The sequence below is a fragment of the Monomorium pharaonis genome, chromosome 11 (genome assembly GCF_013373865.1).
Source record: "Monomorium pharaonis isolate MP-MQ-018 chromosome 11, ASM1337386v2, whole genome shotgun sequence".
Lineage (NCBI taxonomy): Eukaryota > Metazoa > Arthropoda > Insecta > Hymenoptera > Formicidae > Monomorium > Monomorium pharaonis.
In genome coordinates, this window is record NC_050477.1 from 2,383,882 (window position 1) to 2,402,561 (window position 18,680).

Consider the following 18,680-nt stretch of genomic DNA (forward strand, 5'->3'; position numbering starts at 1 on the left):
TACAGAAATGTACGTGCAATAGCCTTAAGAGACTCTTAATTTTCAAAATAATATTATTTATTTGAAATTTTTAAATACTCTTCTAATTTTATTACTTCGCGTTTCTCATATTTGGCGCAATAAAATTCGTATCAGTTCATTTGCATAATAAACAAGAGATTTCTATATAACAATTTCTTAAACCTTTTATTCTTTTACGATTTAATGAATCCCATGTAAGTCGATCGATTGTTCTATAGATTTCAATTACATCGTATTATAACCGTTTAAAAAATAAAATATTATTTGCTATTAGAAAAATATAACGTTTAACAAATTCACATTGCATGCAAAATAAAAATACGTTTTATTTATTGACGTGTAAAGTAAAACGATAACGTTTTCTATTTTAGCCTCACACATCGACATGCAAAATTTTTATGTTAATTACTTTCATAAAAATTACGTTTCTTTCACCATAAATCTGAAAAAAGTAAAATCTAAAAAATTATAACAAAAGATTCTTTTCGAGATAAGGACTTCCATAAGAAAAAAACAGATAATTGTTTATTAATCATTTTGTTATTTTCTTTCCACATAATTCTTTTACATGTCACGCGAAGACATAATGATTTAGCAATGGTCATTTTTGTTGTGCTGAAAAAACAAGAGATTGTAAAAAAAAAAGAAAAGGCGTTTCAACCCTTAAGTACGGATTTTTCTTTACATCATTTAATATGCTCAATGGCGAAACATTACACAAACTTTACACACTATTACGATTTATCGAATTTTTTTTCTATCGCGTGAGGAAACATGTAAAAAATGCAGTAAAATAAAACATGGAACTTGCATATCCGTTTTCTCAATCGGGAAGTCAATGTAAGATGTAAGATGATCAACGTTGCTTCATACTTAAGGGTTAAGTCTCACAGTTAATTGTTGTTAATGACATCGAACTTATTAAGTCTGCTTTTATTCACTGAGTTTCGAGTAGATGTAAAAGTTATTCTCGAAATACAATGATAATAACCTATGGCACCAACTGCGCGACGATATTTTCTAATATGTACCGCCACGGAATAATATGCGCGAGCTAAATTACACATGTAAATTTAGCTCTTCTATTGTCATAGAATATATAAAAAAATAATAAACTCTTTGAGACTCTTTGTCGTGTCAGATAACAATAAAGTCGATTTTCCAGATCGCCGAATACGTTTCGTTTTTCACAAATCTTTTACGAGTTTCGCAATCTTAAATGCAATTTTCTGAAGAAACGTAGATAACTCGCGAAGAGAAAAACCGGACTGCGAATTATGCGGCTCGAACGCGATGCTACACTATACACGTTACAGTATGTAAGCGTAATATTCGGCAAACACAAAAATGGAAGACAAATATATTTATATATGTATACTCTATACTTATACATTTTACAAGCAAGTTTGCTTAGTGGGGCCCCTACGATTACTAAAGTTAAGAAGTATTTAGTTTCAAGCATATCTTATATTCAAAAAAAATCATCTGAAGAACGCTCGTCGCTCGCACCGCGAACTGCGCGTCGATAACTCATGATATTTAACTGCCCTACTGTTACATATATTTGTATTTTGCATCGCGGAATGAATGTCAATTTAAGGATTCGCCAAAGTAATCTGTTTCTTTTCTTTTTATAATACACCTGCATACGAATAATTGAACAGAGAGTATTGGTGCATTCCGCGTGCGTTTATCGCAGATATGACATATTATACGATACGATGATACAATATTGATTGCTCCCTTCGTTCGTAGTCTGGCGTATAAGGTAGTTGATAACTAAACCAATTATTTGACTAAGATAAAAACGGAACACTTATTGAGTACGCAAGAACACTTTGTCAGAATCGCATCTCGTGATTGGCGACCGTTGCTATGTTGCAAATGTAAATATCCGTCAACGGCGCTGTATATATATATATATATATTTCTCGAAATTTTATAACTTATAAAAAAAATTAGAAATCTCAGATATAACACACTGCAACCACCCAAACAGCACACAAGCGTTTAAAAAACGTATTAAAAATATACGTAGTGGACGTTCCATACGTATTTGAAACATCAGATCTTAAAACATCTTTAGAACATTTTAAAAACATTCCGTATTACTTTTCTGGACATCTGTAAAACTTTTAAGTACTAAATGGATCAAAATTGGACCTATTTCAATAATAAAAAAAATTTTTTTTAATTATCGAAATAGATCCAATTTTAGTCTGTTTAGTTCTTAAATATACAATACATATTTTCAATTTCTCATTGTTAAATGAGTATGTTAATAAAATAAACAATTGAAAAACTCATGTTATCATTGTTTCAACGTCCACCACAAAAATGTGCAATAAAAATTAGAAATTCTATTTTAAAATTGTCAGATAATTTTAACAAAATTTTTATATTATTCAAAATTAAGAATCTATCCTTTTTGTTTACTCTTTATCTCGTTCTATCGAGGCAACGGAGAGGTGGATACAGCTCAAGTTCGTGAACGCAAGAATTTTTTTTCAAACGTAAGTAAAATGAGCATCTTTAAAATGTCCAAATATAAAGATATTTTGACCGTCCAATAATGTATGCTCTTAAATCATTTGTATTACATTCATGCACATTTGAACAAAATAAAAACAAAAATTGGATGTCCATTGAATGTTATGTGTTGTCTGGGAAGTAATATCATGTTGCCGTCCATAAAATTTATTCATATTCCCTTAATCCTAATCTTTAATTTTATTTTCTCGTATATATATTTCTTAAATTCTCTCGGGCTCTCTCGGGCAAGTTCAAGAAGTTATGGCAACATTCTAACGATAAGCCGCGCGATAAGCGTGTGCCGATATGTTTGCCATGCCATGATCCCTCGATCGCGAAGCGCGGTTTCATAATCGTCAATCGAGAAGACGCGGTTTTAATGATTAACGAACACATCAGCTCATATCGACGTGGTCGCATGGCAATCGGCGCCGTTTTGCGCTTGCTGCGTGTTATGCGACAACGACGTGAGTTCGTTCCTGCTGAGATGTTGAACGATTCCCGCCCCAAGCGAGTCACCGATGACATTCACGGTCGTTCTACATCGATCCCTGTGAAACGAAGCAAGGACACATTGAAAAACGTTCTCTTGAATAATAATCTCGATTGCAAAGCAAAAGAGATTTGCACTTACAGCAACCAGTCGACCGCGAGGATCAAGTAGACATCATTAGCCGGAAGTCGCACCGTATCCAATACCATCACCATAGTCACTAGGCCGGCCTGCGGAATTCCAGCCGCGCCGATACTGGCAGCAGTTGCCGTGATACTAAACGGATTTTTTCAATTAACATTTAGACAATTAGATTCGTAACCAAAGTATTCCTCTTCGCGAGACAAACTTGAAATTTGCGGGAATGCTTACCTTATCGCTATCAGCTGTCCAAAGGTAACAGAGATGTTGCGCACTTGCGCAATAAAAATGGCAGCTACAGCTTCGTACAGGGCGGTACCGTCCATATTTACGGTAGCGCCTATTGGCATGACGAATCTGGTGATGTGTGGATCGATGCCGTTTTTCGATTCGAGACAGTCGATGGCGAGCGGCAGCGTCGCTGAACTCGAGGACGTACCGAAGGCGGTGACCAATGCCTCCGCCATGTTCGATATGTAGGAATACGGATTCTTCTTCGTGAAGAGGAAGTATATTCCGGGTAGTATCAGCAAGCCGTGTATGAGCAGGGCGATCAGCACGGTCAGGAAGTACATCCCGAGCTGGCTGACTATACGATCGAGCGATTCAATTTCCGTGATCTTTGCAGCAACCAGGGAGAGCACGCCGAGCGGCGACAACCTGCACACACGTTCTCAATTCGAAGACAATTCCGTAATTCGACGAGAGAGAGAAGCGAACGCGTCAGCGGATTAGAGTCAAGATGACACGATAAAAATGATCACGACGGTTACGTTTCGAAATTTGTGAGGATACTGGAGTTTGCTGGAGTTCTTACCATATGACCCATTTTGTTATGACCATCATAGCACCGGATAGCGCCTCGAAGAAATTCAACAGCGGCTTCGTCTGCGATCCCATCTTGCCGAGAGTGATGCCCATCACTGTCGCGAACACGACGAGTCCGAGGATGTTGGAGCCCTGCGACAACACTTCCTCCGGCTTCCATTCATCGAAGGGAGCTAGGCATAGACGGTGGATTATTTTAAAGACGTGAAACTTGTATTACAAACGGGAGAAAATGACCGAAGTCGAAAAAAATTCTTTCGTCGCTAAACAGGCTAATAGATTACCGTTGGGATTGTCTTTAGGTCTCTTCATTTCGGTTCGATGTTGAAAGATACAGGCCTCCACGAGATTCGGCGGAAACATATTTCTGACTAGGTCCATCAACGTGTCAGCGGTAGAAACGTTTTGCGACGCCCTTGTGCTCTGCGCGGCGGAGCGACCCTCGCCAGGTCGGATCGAGCTGACCAGAATTATACCTAAGATCAAAATAATTAAACCGTTGCGCGTTATCAGCAGTTAGATGTTCAACATTGTGTTCTGTTCGCTTAATTAATCGCGGAAACAAATAAGCGACGGAGAACATTAGCGGTTTAACGAAATAAAAAATCGAGATAAGGCGCGATGACACAATGACGAGAAATAGAAATTGTTCAGCTAGCGCGATAATGTTGCAAGAAGAAGAAGAAGAAGAAGAAGAAAAGGAGAAGGAGGAAAAAGATTTCTCGAGGAAAAGTCGGGAGAGTATGCGATACTCGAGTAATCAAGTGTTTCGAATTATAACCGGTTTAATCTCCGGACTAACGCGACAATAAAACATCATATTTGTTGCCAAATATTGCAAAATGTCGCGAACTCTTCATGATAATAATATCGTCGAGTAATCTGCCGCTAATTTACGCCGTCTTACGTATCGCTCACGCTCGACTCTCTCTCTCTCTTTCCGCTCGGTCGGTTGTACACATTAAATCGAGAAATGAGTCATGAGAATTCAGGACTGTCGGCATTCCCTGATATGTAAATGTGGCGGCAGATGCTGTAGTGCTGCATCTGTCACTTGTCGCATCGCATTCGCTGTTTCTGAGAAATGTATCATTCCCGTCGCGACCAAGATGCCTTGATCGCGATTCGCGCCGTTGATGCGAGCAGTCGTTTCACTTAATCTCGCGACCACGTTATTCGAAACGCTAAACGTATCCAGCTGCGCATGAAAATACGTAATTAAGCTTCCCATTCTTGATTTCTTCAGTTTATCACTCTGTTCTTGTTTGCATAAAAGTATAAAATAATCTCGGCGAATCGCGGCAGCTAAAAAATAATTGTATCGATCATAGTGCATTAAAATTGTTTAATTACGCTCTCACTGACCTAAGATGACCGCAAGGATGGTCGTGATCATGTAGTAGCCGATCGCACGAACGCCGATCTTGCCGCTGAGCGACAGATCGAGCGAGCCGATGGCCGACACCAGACTCGAGACGATCAACGGCAGGATCAAGCTCTTGAGCATCCGCAGGAACAGATCGCCGAAGTAGCCGATGTACATGATCTCGCGGGGCGTCCATTTCTCACGCGAGTTTCGCAAAATTATGCCGAGCACCACACCACCGACAACACCGCCGACTGTCAGGAGAGTCAGCGCATTATGTTTCAGACACGATCGCATCTTCTGCCCGGCGGTCTGCGGCCTCTTGCTGGGTTCTTGGGGGTAATACGAGCTCCTCTCCACGATCTTGCCCTGATTCTCCGCCCCCGACAGCGGCGACCTGAAACGCATCGATAACGTTTCTTTTTAGATTTGCTTGTCCTTTATTAAGCAACTCTTTCTCCTTTTAAAAGTTCAGTTTCATTAAAAGCGTTTTATTATAAGACATTGCTTCGAAGGATAATTACTAAGAATAACTCATATGATAAAGCGTCACTCTTGAAAGATGCGAGCTTTAAAGCCTTTTAAACGTACGCACAAATTTTTTTTTTATTACATGTATATACATATTTTTTTATAGTTTCGAACTTAAAGTGTCACGCGAAAAGATACGACTGTTCATTATATATATCATATACGCGCACGAATTTAATTTAATTTATGAAGCACTCTGTGCATGTCGACGTGCCGACTGCAAAACGATCACTGTAACGTACAGCAACAGATGCTCCGAGGTATTCTCCGCAGTGAACGTGAATTTTTCCGCATTCTACATAGAGATAAAAATGTTCCTTGAAAAACAATTAACATAAAACTTCTGTACGTTGACAAGTATCAATACGTAGAAGAAGTATATAACTGTGTGTATAAATCATCCTCTATAAAAATACTGAAACGCGCACGGCCGTTTACGATCGTTTGTTAAGAAGATCGAACAGATCTTTGATATATATATCATATTTCTTTCAAATTGCACCAACAAGGTCGAATAGCATTCCGTTGAAAATTTGTAATCACCCAAGATATTCACGGTTAATTATAATCAATTTTGATCTCAGGATTATACTCCTATATTTGACAATATAAGATTTTTATTTTTAAACTGTATGCTTGTTTGTGATAAACAAAAATTAAATAAACTTAATAACTTTTATTGCCGTTATTGTTGTCTTTTATCTCATACAACGTTGCAAAAATTAAAGTAAAATACAGTTTAATGGAGAACAATTTCAATCAACAAACGCAGTTTTTACAAAATTTATTTATCGTTATTTTCATCGTGATTACTCTGCAATCACTTGATAAAATAATTTTTATTCTTAATTTAAAATCGTAAATAAATTTCGCTTACCCTGTTTCGTCGGCTTTCATCATGTTTGCACCCGAAGTATGTACAACTACTTGTAAAATAATTACAATAGTTTATTTTGAAAAAGTATCTAATCCAATATTTTACAACATCGCTAAATATATTAGCGAAACAAATTACATTCGGAATATATATTGTCACTTTTGTCAATTTCCGAACAATCATACGGTTTATTTAAATAATTGGCACTTTTTTATGGTATGTAAGTCTAAGATTAACACTTGATTTGCACGTTTTCCGAATGTTTATAGTTTATAGCGACACTTTGCACAATGTTGTCACAAACAATTCTTAAAATGAGATTTATCGAACCTGGCACCCTTCAGACAGAATCTACCGGCCTCTTTTGCAGTTTAACCGGGTACTGTTTTAAACCATCGACTATTTCAAGCTGACAAAGTTCCAATCCTCCAATTCTCTGAAGCGCGCATAACGCAATCGTCCATGGGGAAGTGGGATGTTACGAACTGCATAAAAAATCGCGCGTGCGTCACAGGAAAAAATGCAAGATAAATCCGGCGCTTGAAATCGGAAAGGGAATACGATCACGGCGATCGATTGAAATTCGATAACGGTTTGAACAGCAGAAAAATATTCGTCGCTGCTAAGGCGAATCACCTTTATCGCAATATGTGACGCGGAAGTATCGACGGCACCCAACGCACGTTATAGTTGCGTTGCAACTGGTAAGAGGCGAGAAATTACACTGCCAATTGTCATCGCACGAACTCCTTTAACACTGCGAGATAACGATCTGTCGATCTTCCATTGGAGGACGCCGCTATGTATTTGTGCCAATTAAGAATGTATTTTTATTTATTAAGTTATTACGCTGCTTTTGCCGAGATGGAGTCGTTACGGAATTAAATGGATCAAGCGAATGATAGGCTTTAGTGTCACGCTTATTGCTTCAATTCGACAATGTCGTAAGTGTGGCTTTGCAAATACGTGGTGATATTATATTGCAAGTAAATTAATTTGTCACTTAAAGTACGTGCTTTCGCTTCTTAATTTTTTTTTTAATTATTACTTTAACTTAAAATAATATATTTATAAGTATTTGGTAAATACTATGTTTCTTTACACAGTTAATTTCTATCTTCTTTAAGGAAAGATAAGGTAAAACAGCCAATGATACGCTAATTAATTAATTTGATAAAGATTCTTGTTTATGCCGAGAGAGAAAGGACTCAATCGAAACGTATTAATTTATTATTCATTTGAGAATATGAATATATTTTTACATATCTTTTTAATTTTTTTCCTCTTTTACTTTTTAATTACCTCGTATCATTGACCACTATTTTTTTAATTTGCAAATATAGAGCTTAATTAATTAATTAATTAATTAATTTTTACTTTAGATTTTTGAAAAACAAACCTTGATCAACTGGAGCACAGGAGATTTTTGCTTATATTTACAAATGATCACGCCTTACTGTATTCATCGGTCGTTCTTTCCATGTGGTATAAGCAAATATTATACGCCTCGCGTTTATGTAACGCGACTTTTGTTGTAACTTCAAGTTTCTAGCAATTTTTTTTATGATCCGGACGATGCGGTTTAAACGCGAAATTCGTCCCACGCTATTATACGCGACGGCGTATAAAGGAAACTGTATGAAAGGCAGGCCGGAGACAAAAGAGGTGAATTGCGAGTCCATTTCGCGCGTGGGCTGAAAAGAGAGTTATTAGAGAATCGCACGATTGAGCGCACGATCCGCCGTGGATTCAATCAAACCCCTTTGCCTTGGATTTGGAAGCGAGGATCATTGTATAATGTCACCGACCCCCCCGACGATGGCAAATACATCTCGCTCGCACGTGCCGCGCTCGGAGAAAACCGGTCAGAGATACGTTCGCTTCGACGCCGTGAATTTTTTTTCCCGTATTACGTCATCGATCAAGGTCGCCGGTCCGTATCTTTGTAATGCCAGAAGGCGTTGCGTCCTAATGCTAATGATGTCGCCGATGATGTCATCGGCATTAATATAACGTCGACGATAAATCTCGATTTCGCTTATTTTGCCGAGTATCGGATTACCCGCCGCTTAACGAGAACAAAATTCGGAGCGCGTTTAAGCGTACGGCTACCCGGCGCGTCTTGCACGCCTGCCAAGTTCTCCTGGTCCCGAGGAGCACCGCGTAGATTCTTCCGGGTTTCGCGGGTGTTGCGTTATAGTAGATACGAGTGCCCGCCCAAATCGAACTCGCCGTGGTCTCTCGTGGCTCGCATTTAATAATACAAGATGACGGAGGAGGAATGGCGGCGAAGTCTCTCGCCAGACTTACGAAAAACGAGAGAGAGAGAGAGAGATAGAGACGACAGCACGCGCGACGTGGGCGTTCGTCATGGACCGTCCGTTTCGCAGACGTTTTCCATTATTTCCATTCTCCATCGTGCCGAAGTTCGAATAAGATCCGCGCCGAGATACGACGTAATGTCACGGGGGAGGATCGTGACCCAGTTTCCGCGCCCTCGCGCACGCTGACACACTGGCCGGTATTTTTATCTTATCAAGAATTCTCCTCCAAACAGCCACGCATCTCGGGCGCGCCGACAGATCTGGAATTTTTCCATTAAATTTTTCGCAACCCGGGGATATCGATCGCGAGTACATCCGCGAGTATACGTGAATGAGGAATTTTCGAGGTAAACGGACGACAACGGGCGATGACGTCCGCCCAAGATGACTTTAATTGCGCCAGTTAATCCGTCGATAGCGCGGCACGATAACGTCATTCGCAGATGATGCTGGATGGCACGATTGGCCTCGCGCGCGACCGCTGAAAAATAATCCGGACGGACAGATGGGAAAACATCGTCCCTGAGAATTAATGCCTAACGACGATACAAGAGAAGCCTGCACGCGCGCGCGGCTTTCCGGTCGAGTGTGCCTCGCTGCACATACTTTTGTATTGTACGGCCTTTTTTTTTTCCACGGTTTTATATTACCGCTAATTGAACGCGCGGCGTTCGCAAATTGCACTGAACACCGCGTTAAAGGGTATCACCTTGCCGCGCGTTTCAACGCCGCCCGTTTCGAGTAACGGTCAATTGAGACCTTTTCGGTTTAACGAGATGACGTCGGAAGTAAAAATTTTACGGCTCTTGAGCACCGAATGGCACCACATGTATTCGCCGAAAGCATAAAATGCCGACTTGCGCGGCAAATGTGTATGTGTGATTACGGAGACGCGAACTATATGCTGTTAAAACAGCCGCAACGGGTTAAAATGAATTAACGCGGAAGGATTAAGCAAAGTGGTTATAAGTAAAAATAACAAGCAGCTGTAATTTGTTAGAAGAGGCGACTGCGTGGCCGGAAGAATTGGAAGCAGTTGTAAACGGGGATTAATATAGCCCCGTCTCTCTCACGCTTCAATTTTTTTTTAATTATTTCGAATGTAAAGCGGCGCGAATGAACGGACGAATCTCAATCGGCCACGCTCCGGTTTTTAATTATCCTTTCGAATATGAAACGGCACTTTGAATAAATGAATGAATGAATGAATGAATGAATGGATGGATGAATCAATCAATAAAGTAAACTTTAATTTGAATTCGTGCTGTCATTCGCAGAATGACACGGCATCGTGCTAAATACTCAATGCCACGACGTTGGCTCGAGTAAAAGTTCCAAAATTATCTTCGGCAAACAACTTGTTGAATACGCTTACGTAAGAAGTTGCACTCTGATTTACGATGCAGGTAGATCTCTCTGTCCACCCTCCTCTCTCTCTCTCTCTCTCTCTCTCTCTCTCTCTCTCTCTCTCTTTCTCTTCCTCCCTCTCTTCCCCTCTCTTGTTTATTTTGAAAAGCCCACGTCATTGGACGTAAGCCTAAAAAAAGTCCCTGTATTGTTCGTAATCCTCGTCAATGTTTAATATTTTATTCACAGAAAGAGAGAAAGAGAAAAGACGAAAAGAAATAGAGAAAGATATGTAATGACAGAGTTTATTGTTTCGCAAATATTTGCCGTGAATTTTGACGGTTAAGATTTTTTTTTCGCCTACGTTGCTAACTGCCGTACAAAGAGAACTTAAGTGCGAAATAAACGTCTGATTTCACATGCTATACGGCCGACAGATAAAAACGTCTTCGTAAAAACGTCCGACCTTTTAACTCGTCTGTCTTTACCGTCTGTCCTACTGTATTTGAATAATTAGCACGCGAGAGCTATGGTAACCGGTTTTACACTTGTTACGCGTACTTCGTAACTGACATCTTTATACGATCGAAAAGCACGAGGTTTTAATAAAAAGTAGAAGAGAAGAACTTTTTCTTCTCGTTTAATCTCGCGGCGATTAAATTATTAATGACGCTTTTGTCCATTTCCGTCAATGAACCTTAACCACGGTTTAACTAACTTGTTATCTTTTTTTAATTTTAAGAATTAAATTGAGTAAAGAAACAAGTAAAGAATAAATTGAACCAAGATCAAAGTTAATTTACATTGGAAATAAACATTGAGAATTTTATATCAAAGCACACACTACATGTTCATATGATATAGTTACAGAAGTCTTTAATTATAATTATCCGTAAGATTGCTCATCGCGATATAAAAATAAATAAACAAAGATGCCTAGTCTGCGAAATCAAATTCTATCGACTGCAACAATCGCACGTGAAATACACGATAGACTTCCCAGTTATAGCTTAGTGCGATAGATAGAGGCGAGCTACGTGTTTTCTTATCAGCAGTAAGGATATAATGTGTGCAACTTCTATTTTCGCGCATAGAATGTTCGTATTTCGCATTCGCGATAATACATTGACGTATTCTCACCAGACGTGCCTTAAATGCACATATTTTATTTAGTTGTAAATTTTGTTAATCAAATATTGTCTCTACCTCTTTCTAAACCTATTCTTAGATCTTCTCTCCCATTTTTTATTTTTTATTTTTTTGTAATCAAGAAGTTTCTATCGTTAATTCGCACCCAAAGCAATCTTTTGTAATTTTATAATTTTTCTTTCATATCTCTGTAACGTAGAGAACAGCTGAAAAAGCAAAACGCATGCATATGTAAATCATACGTATCAAAATACACATTGAAAGGAAGGATTAGTTGCAGTTATTTGCAGCAGCAAGACTCTGTTTGTGATAGCTAAATTTTAGCTGCATGTACAACTGTAATTTAACTATCACACCCAGATTCTTGCTGCAACTAATCTTTTCTCTTTCGTGCCAATACACGAAATTATAAATAAAAGTATTCATTTAATCATGACGCATAAGATATTTGAATTTTAATTAAATATATTTAATTAAAATACATAAATACTTGAACTGAAGAAATTGCAATCAAATCGAAAAATTATTTTAAATTATTAATAAGTCTCTTTTAGTCTATGTGTGTGTGTTTGGGTCTAAGAGAATCGCGAGACACGTCTCTTTTTCCGAGACGAGACGATGCTTCGTCAATAAATCGCGCTGTCGCGCGGAAGCTGCATCTGCGCACGTATATACTCATTACAATTGGCGATGATTTCTTATCTCTTATGGACGGGCGCGCAGCCGTCTCGTCTTCTCCCTCTGTTCCTTATCACAAAGAACGGGCCTAACAATGATTTAATGAGCAGCCGCCCCGAGTACCCGCTGTTGCCATTATGGAATTCTGTGCCAATGAATCTCACTGCCGCTGAATGCGATGCACGATGCGGCGGTGTATAATGGAGATCAACTGCATATACTCGCGCAGGATGACTTACTCCATTCAACGGCGCGGAAATGTGATTTGCTATTTTTAATCGCGATAAATTCGCGACGATTAAATTACGTAAAATATCGCGTTCCAATCTTCAAATTCAAAACAATAAATCATATGTGCTATTTATATCGGGGAAATTACTGGCGATGTAACACGAGAGATAAACGCCAACTTGCACGCCTCTTTTTCTTTATCGTGTAACATTTATTTTCTAATCGTCGCGATACTTCTTTTTCTTTGCTATGACATCCGTGCAGCAAACGATTAAAAGCTTAGACGTATCGTATCGCGATGAAATATGCGTCCAGTTACGACAACTTGAATCACTACAAATCTTTAAACGTTTATGCATTGAACGCTAAATTATGTAAGATGTAATTAGTACGACATTATCTTCTACCGCGACTAGATTATTTTTTATTTACGATTTAATCACTAATTTGTAAATAAAGATTACGACCTTCATAGTGGAAGTTAATGGTATACTAATTTAAAATTTAGCTCGAATGCGATTTAAATTGTCGTAACTCGGATATATTTTATCATATGACGATTGCGTCAGCAAAAAAATGCGGAAATAAAAAAATAAAATTATGAGAGAGACAGGCAAGACGCGATATCATTACGAAAACAAATAATCGAGGTGGTTTCTCCTATTTTATGTACAATTTATGTATAATTTATTAGTAAAATTAAAATTTATCAATTAAGTGTATAAAAGTGAGCACGCAATATACATAAATAAGCTAATATAAACGATTTACATTTCGCCGCATGATAAATGTATCCACGCAAAAAGGTGATAATTCTTAGAGCTTAATAGAATTAAAAGCGATGTAAAGATTACTCACTCTTGAGGAAAAAAAAATATCAACGCATTTGCAAACATATGCTTATATTTTAATTATTAAAAAAATACATTCGAATGTAAAGCGATGTTATGCGCACAAAAAACTGCTGTTTACGGTGGTTCATCGAATAATTTTTATCGAAAATTGCGCGGCCCCTTTTTTATAAGTTTCAGACACTAAATTCCGGGGGAAATTGGGTCAGCTGATCTGCCATCTAAATGGCAGAGGGCAAAGTTTATTTCGCACATGTGTCATTATCAGCAGTTTGACGGGTCGTCATAAAATGTAATACTAATCTAACAAGTCAATCTAAACAAGTGACCAAGCGATTGCGGAATAAGGAAAAAAAACCTGCTCCACGAAGGACACATTCGCGTATACAGACGCACGCAGACTCAAGATTTAGCTGTTCGTTAATCAATTATTTGCAAATCGTTGAAAAAGTAAAAATAGCGATGGGAGAGGTAGTACTTACAGTTCACTCGCCACTTCCATGATGCGCTTCCTGCGGGTTCCTGAGGGTTCCAATCTTCCAATGACAACCGCGCTCAGCAGTCGGTTTACATAGAGCGTTCACTTCCAGTTCCTAACCGGAAGCGGGTCGAGCGTCGCGATGGGGAAGAGAATCGCCGCTGAAGAGCTGGACCGTCGAGGGGCACTAAGAGCGAATTTGCCTGCCTCTCTCTCTTTCTCTCTCTCTCCCTCTTTCCAGCCTTCTCTCGCCGTTTCTTTGTGAGCAAAACCGGCGCGTCGAGATGGTAACGCTCGCTCGATTTAAGCCGCGCGATTTAAGCCGAGAGGGATGAGGCGCGACGGAGGAGGATGCAAAGGGAAAAAGAGGTCGAGGACGATGGGGATGAAGGATTAGATGCTCCAATAGCGATCTCTTCTTTCTTTCTCTCTCTCTCTCTCTATCTCTCTCTTCCTCTTTTCTTCCTTCCTGATTGACAAATTTATAGAATCCTCCGTAATTGTGCTGGATTCGTATCGGCACGGCCAATCGGAAGCTGACGCACGACGTCGTCGACGGCGCGCACCAACTGGACGGACCAACACACGCTGGGCTATATCTCGTTAGCCAGGAGAGGATGTGTGCTGATGGGGCTCTCAATCTGTGCCACCTTGGGTGGTACGATTAGCTATGGCGATCTCCCCCTAACGGCGATCTCTTCCTGCCGCGGCTAGCCTATCATCGCGATATGCGGTAATACGAATACGCGCGAACACGCTGAACGGTGGCTACGACCCCATCGGAAGCGGCCGGCGGCCCAGGTCCCTATTGTTCGTCGGCTCGTCGGTTTGTCCACTCGATTACGACGACGATCCGCCGCCGCCGTCGCCGTCGCCGTCGCCGCCGCCGCCGCCGCCGGTACAGCGAGTCTTCCTCTCCTCCGTTTCGGCTACGCTCGAACGGAAAAGCCTCCCGTCATCCGCGCACGAGAGAGAAAGAGAGAGAGAACGAAATTCCCAGGCGCTGGGAGATTCGCCAGGACGATACCGCCACGTCGATCGATCGATGGACCGACTACGATGGGTCTCTCGGCTCTTAGTGCTGTTGTTGTTATTGTTGTTGTTGTTGTTACCTGCAACAGAACATTACACGATAAATGCGCGCGCCGTGCATATTAATGTACAAACACATACGCGCTGAATCCTGTGCGAGATAATCCCTAAACCCCTCTTTTTTTAAACCGGAGCCATGGTGCTGCGCGCCATGCACTCTCTCTCTCTCTCTCTATCGACGTTTTTTCAGCATTTATTTTTAACGCCGCCGCCGCGCGACGGCACACACGACTCGCGATCGGACGCACGATATTATTAATGAACAATAATCGTCGCGAGAGTCGTGTTTTTTACGTAATAACGCGCGCCAAGTACGGGACAAGTGATACAAGTGTCTCTTGGCAAGGCGTGCAAACAAATCCGCTCGAATACATAATCCTATCTCGTTTTACTGTTTATTCTTTTCGGCATGCGCGCCCAGCAACAGATGTCGGTCATTAAGCTTCGCCACTTGTCATCCTATCAAATCGACAAGTTACAGATTTGTCAAATTAATGTCTTCCTTTTTCTCTTCAATTTCCCTTCTCACGTTTTTAACAGATTAATATCAACTTTAAAAAAAATCTCTCTTTCTCTCTTTCTCTTTCTTTCTCTCTCTCTCTCTGAACGAGACGATCGATGAATTCCAGTCAACGCAACCGAAGCAACACGTGCGCGGCTGTTACATAACATGTTACATTTATCGTAAAAGGATAGACACAGCTGATGTATAAGACAAGATTATAAATAAATCGTAGTAAAAACTACATCCGCTACCCGCGTCTTTTTCCCCCCTCCCTCTTCTCACTCTATCTGTCTCTTCAGAATTGTTAGCGATATACATCAGAACTATCAATAATTATAAACTGACAGTTAGCATACTTGTCGCTTTAGAAGCTCGTGAAACGCATAAATACATTCCAGGTGCGCAATTTATTCGCGATCGTTGTTATTGATCAGGTTTGCGTATCGCATGCTTCCGACTCGATTAGCATCGGCGGCGACGGTGGAAACGGAAGGGAAACGCGCGACGATTACGAGGCGGGTCAGGGCGGATTGACAGGCAAACGCGTAATTGCGGCAAACGGAAAAGCGCTCGACTCGACCTCGCTAAGCTAATCGCGTGGAATGGCCCACGAGCGTTTCACACCTCGGCGGCCAGCAGCTGGGGCCAAACGTCGATTTTGACAGTGCAGGCACCTACAAACGCCGCGCTTTCTCACGGCGCGCGCTCGAGCGCGGGATGTGTGGGATAGGTCCTAAGTGTCCCTTACGGGGCGCCCTTGCCCTAAATTTAAGCCCTCCGCGTCTCGCGTTCCTCATTAATTCCGATAACCTTCGGACCCCGGCTTAACCGAGCATCCGCCAACCGAGCCGTACGTAACGTTCGCACGACCTTCGTAGACTTTTTTTTATCATACATATATTTTTTTTATTTTCGCGTATAAAAAAGTTTAATCGCGCAAAAGGAAACTGGACGGAAGATCAAACCGAAAGAAGGCAAGGCGACATTCTTACACACATTCACACGCATCTGCTTAGAATGTGGAACACTTTAAACGAGAGAGATGGAAGAAGGAGACTTTTTTTCTGCGAAAACACCTGTGCGCGTAACCTCGAACCCGAGGTGAATCGAGGCCGCTTGGATTATAAACTTGATTTTACGACGCGATTACTTGATACACGAGATCTCCTCGCGAAACGACACGAATGACCCGCGTATAAGAGAGAAAGAGAGAGAGAGAGAGAGTGATCAATCAAGGCACGTCGCAAGTAATCGAGACGACATGTGCACTTATCGCTCGCGGTAAACACGTCGCGCACAGCCCTCCCTTGAGAGGGTTGAAGAGAACCCCGCGAAAATCCTCTCTCTTTCCCAGGCCGGTGTGGCGTTTCTAAGTCATCGCGGACTGCGTGCGAACATGCGTGCGCTGTTAAAATACGTACGTCGCGATTGGCCGTGCAGCGTGCGTGGTGCGTGCTCCTGAATAACGAGAGAATCCCGTTCTGCGCGCGACGCGGCGACGATCGCGAGACTGTGGCGGCGCGGCGTAAAGTTGCTTCTTTATAGCGGTCGCTAGGAGAGCCGGAGAAGCGCGCGCGTGTGTTAACGCGCTCACGCCGCGCGCGTTCGAAAAGCGCGCGAGAGAAGGGTGGAGTTGACGGGGCGGGAGCGCTGGCGGACGAAGGAGAGAGAGAGAGAGAGAGAGAGAGAAGAGAGAGAGAGAGAGAGAGAGAGAGAGAGAGAGAGAGAGAGAGGACGAGAGAGATAAATCGACGAAGCAAAAAATCGTGCCGAATTCGCACGCACGCACGCACGCGCGAATGATCGCCCGAGATCTCTCCTCTCTCTTTCACGGTGCCCCTGAGCAAGGTTTCCGCGGGAGCGCTTGTCGTTACGTCACTTCTCTTTTCTCTCGTCTCGTCCGGTGTCATCCGGTAAAAACCGGCGGGAAGTCTGGCGAGGACCCGCGAAAACCGGTGAACAGGAGTGAATGACTTTCGCCGAACGTTGTACGCTGTCGCGTCTCTCGGATGGCAATTGGTGTGGTCGGCGAAAGGGGTAGTTTCCCTCTATCTCCCGCGCTCGCGCTCTACTCCTTTCTCCTCCATCGCCACCACCACCACCACCACCACCACCACCACCACGACCACCACCATCACCGTCACTACCTCGCGACTCCGGCGGCGGTCGCCATGGCAAATTCATTGTCATCCCGGATTCCATCCGGGCGTCTCTATTTCCGTCTGACGCGCGCAACGAATCGGATGTCAGGAGGTACTGCCCACGCGGTGCGTACGCGAGATCGATAAAACGCGCCTCCTCCTTCGAAATTCGGATGAACCGTCATCACCTGCCACCCCCCGCGCGTTTTTCCGAGCTGTCACGTTTTAAATCTCGTGCCACGTCTACATGCGGCGAAGAGAAAAAAGAAAGAAAGACGAATCAGGGCGCGATCGTCTTCGGCGATGCGCTGGCTTGATGGAAGAGAGAGAGAGAGAGAGAGAGAGAGAGAGAGAGAGAGAGAGAGAGAGAGAGAAAGATACAGAGAGAGATAGAAATAGAGAGAGATACGCACGTGTTCCGTGTCTTCGAGAAGAAGAATAGTCGTTGAATGAAATTTAGCGTGACATCCGCGTTTTGGCGCGCGAAGAGGAAACGCACTATCCCTCTCCCTTCAAGTAAACCCTTCCTCTTTCTCTTTCTCTCTCTCTCATTCCCTATCCTTTTTTTTATCGATTTTCGGGACACGGAGCGTCGCGCGCGCAACAGGAGGAAAGGGAAAAGTGGTAGAGAATTTTGCCTTTTTTTCCGACACGCCTTCGCTTTACGGCGAGAGGAAACTCCCCGTTTCGTCTCGGACAAGTAAACTCGGTGCGATATCGCGCGATATCTATAGCACGAGGAAAATTGCCATATCCGGCAGAGCTGCGAGACTACTTTGCTACCAGGGCATCACGCGACGTTGCTCCTGTTGCGCGCACGGATATCGCGACCTGTTTCACCGACGACGACGTCGACGACGGCGCGGGGGGTAATTCGAGCCGATGCCCGCACGCGCGCTTCAAGTTCGAAAAGCGCGCGGGCGACGGGGAAACGGCTCTCTCACACACACACACACACTCTCTCTCTTTCTCTGTCTCTCTCTCGCTGTCCTCGACTCATCGTGTCTTCGTAGGTGGAGCCAGCAACCGCTTTCTTGCACCGATGGATCACTCTCGCTTCACTATTTCAAGTTATATTTGTATCTGGAAGCGATA

General features: G+C 42.1%; 1 protein-coding gene across 3 annotated transcripts; it reads right to left on the minus strand.

The window, feature by feature from the left end:
- Window positions 1–542: 542 nt before the first annotated feature.
- On the minus strand, window positions 543–17,080 carry LOC105837468 (excitatory amino acid transporter 1). 3 transcript variants are annotated; one of them, XM_036293711.1, is made up of 8 exons: window positions 16,866–17,080; window positions 13,852–14,959; window positions 5,381–5,778; window positions 4,300–4,491; window positions 4,005–4,188; window positions 3,419–3,847; window positions 3,188–3,322; window positions 543–3,104 (listed from the first exon to the last, which is right to left on the minus strand). In XM_036293711.1, exons 2-8 carry the CDS (start codon window positions 13,869–13,871, stop codon window positions 2,954–2,956), a joined length of 1,509 nt encoding a protein of 502 aa, XP_036149604.1. In that variant the 5' UTR covers window positions 13,872–14,959; window positions 16,866–17,080; the 3' UTR covers window positions 543–2,953. The 3 variants fall into 3 exon arrangements, with proteins under 3 accessions (XP_036149604.1, XP_012537725.1, XP_012537727.1); XM_012682271.3 differs by lacking the exons at window positions 13,852–14,959; window positions 16,866–17,080 and adding an exon at window positions 6,790–7,746; XM_012682273.3 differs by lacking the exons at window positions 13,852–14,959; window positions 16,866–17,080 and adding an exon at window positions 5,906–5,924.
- Between the last annotated feature and the right edge of the window lie 1,600 nt (window positions 17,081–18,680).

Coding starts and splice junctions, on each gene's coding strand:
- LOC105837468 (XM_012682271.3), bottom strand. CDS start 6,812: ATGATGAAAGCCGACGAAACAGG. Junction 4,189..4,299: donor ACCTAAAGACAATCCCAACG/GTAATCTATTAG, acceptor GTCTATGCCTAG/CTCCCTTCGATGAATGGAAG. Junction 3,848..4,004: donor ATAACAAAATGGGTCATATG/GTAAGAACTCCA, acceptor ACGTGTGTGCAG/GTTGTCGCCGCTCGGCGTGC.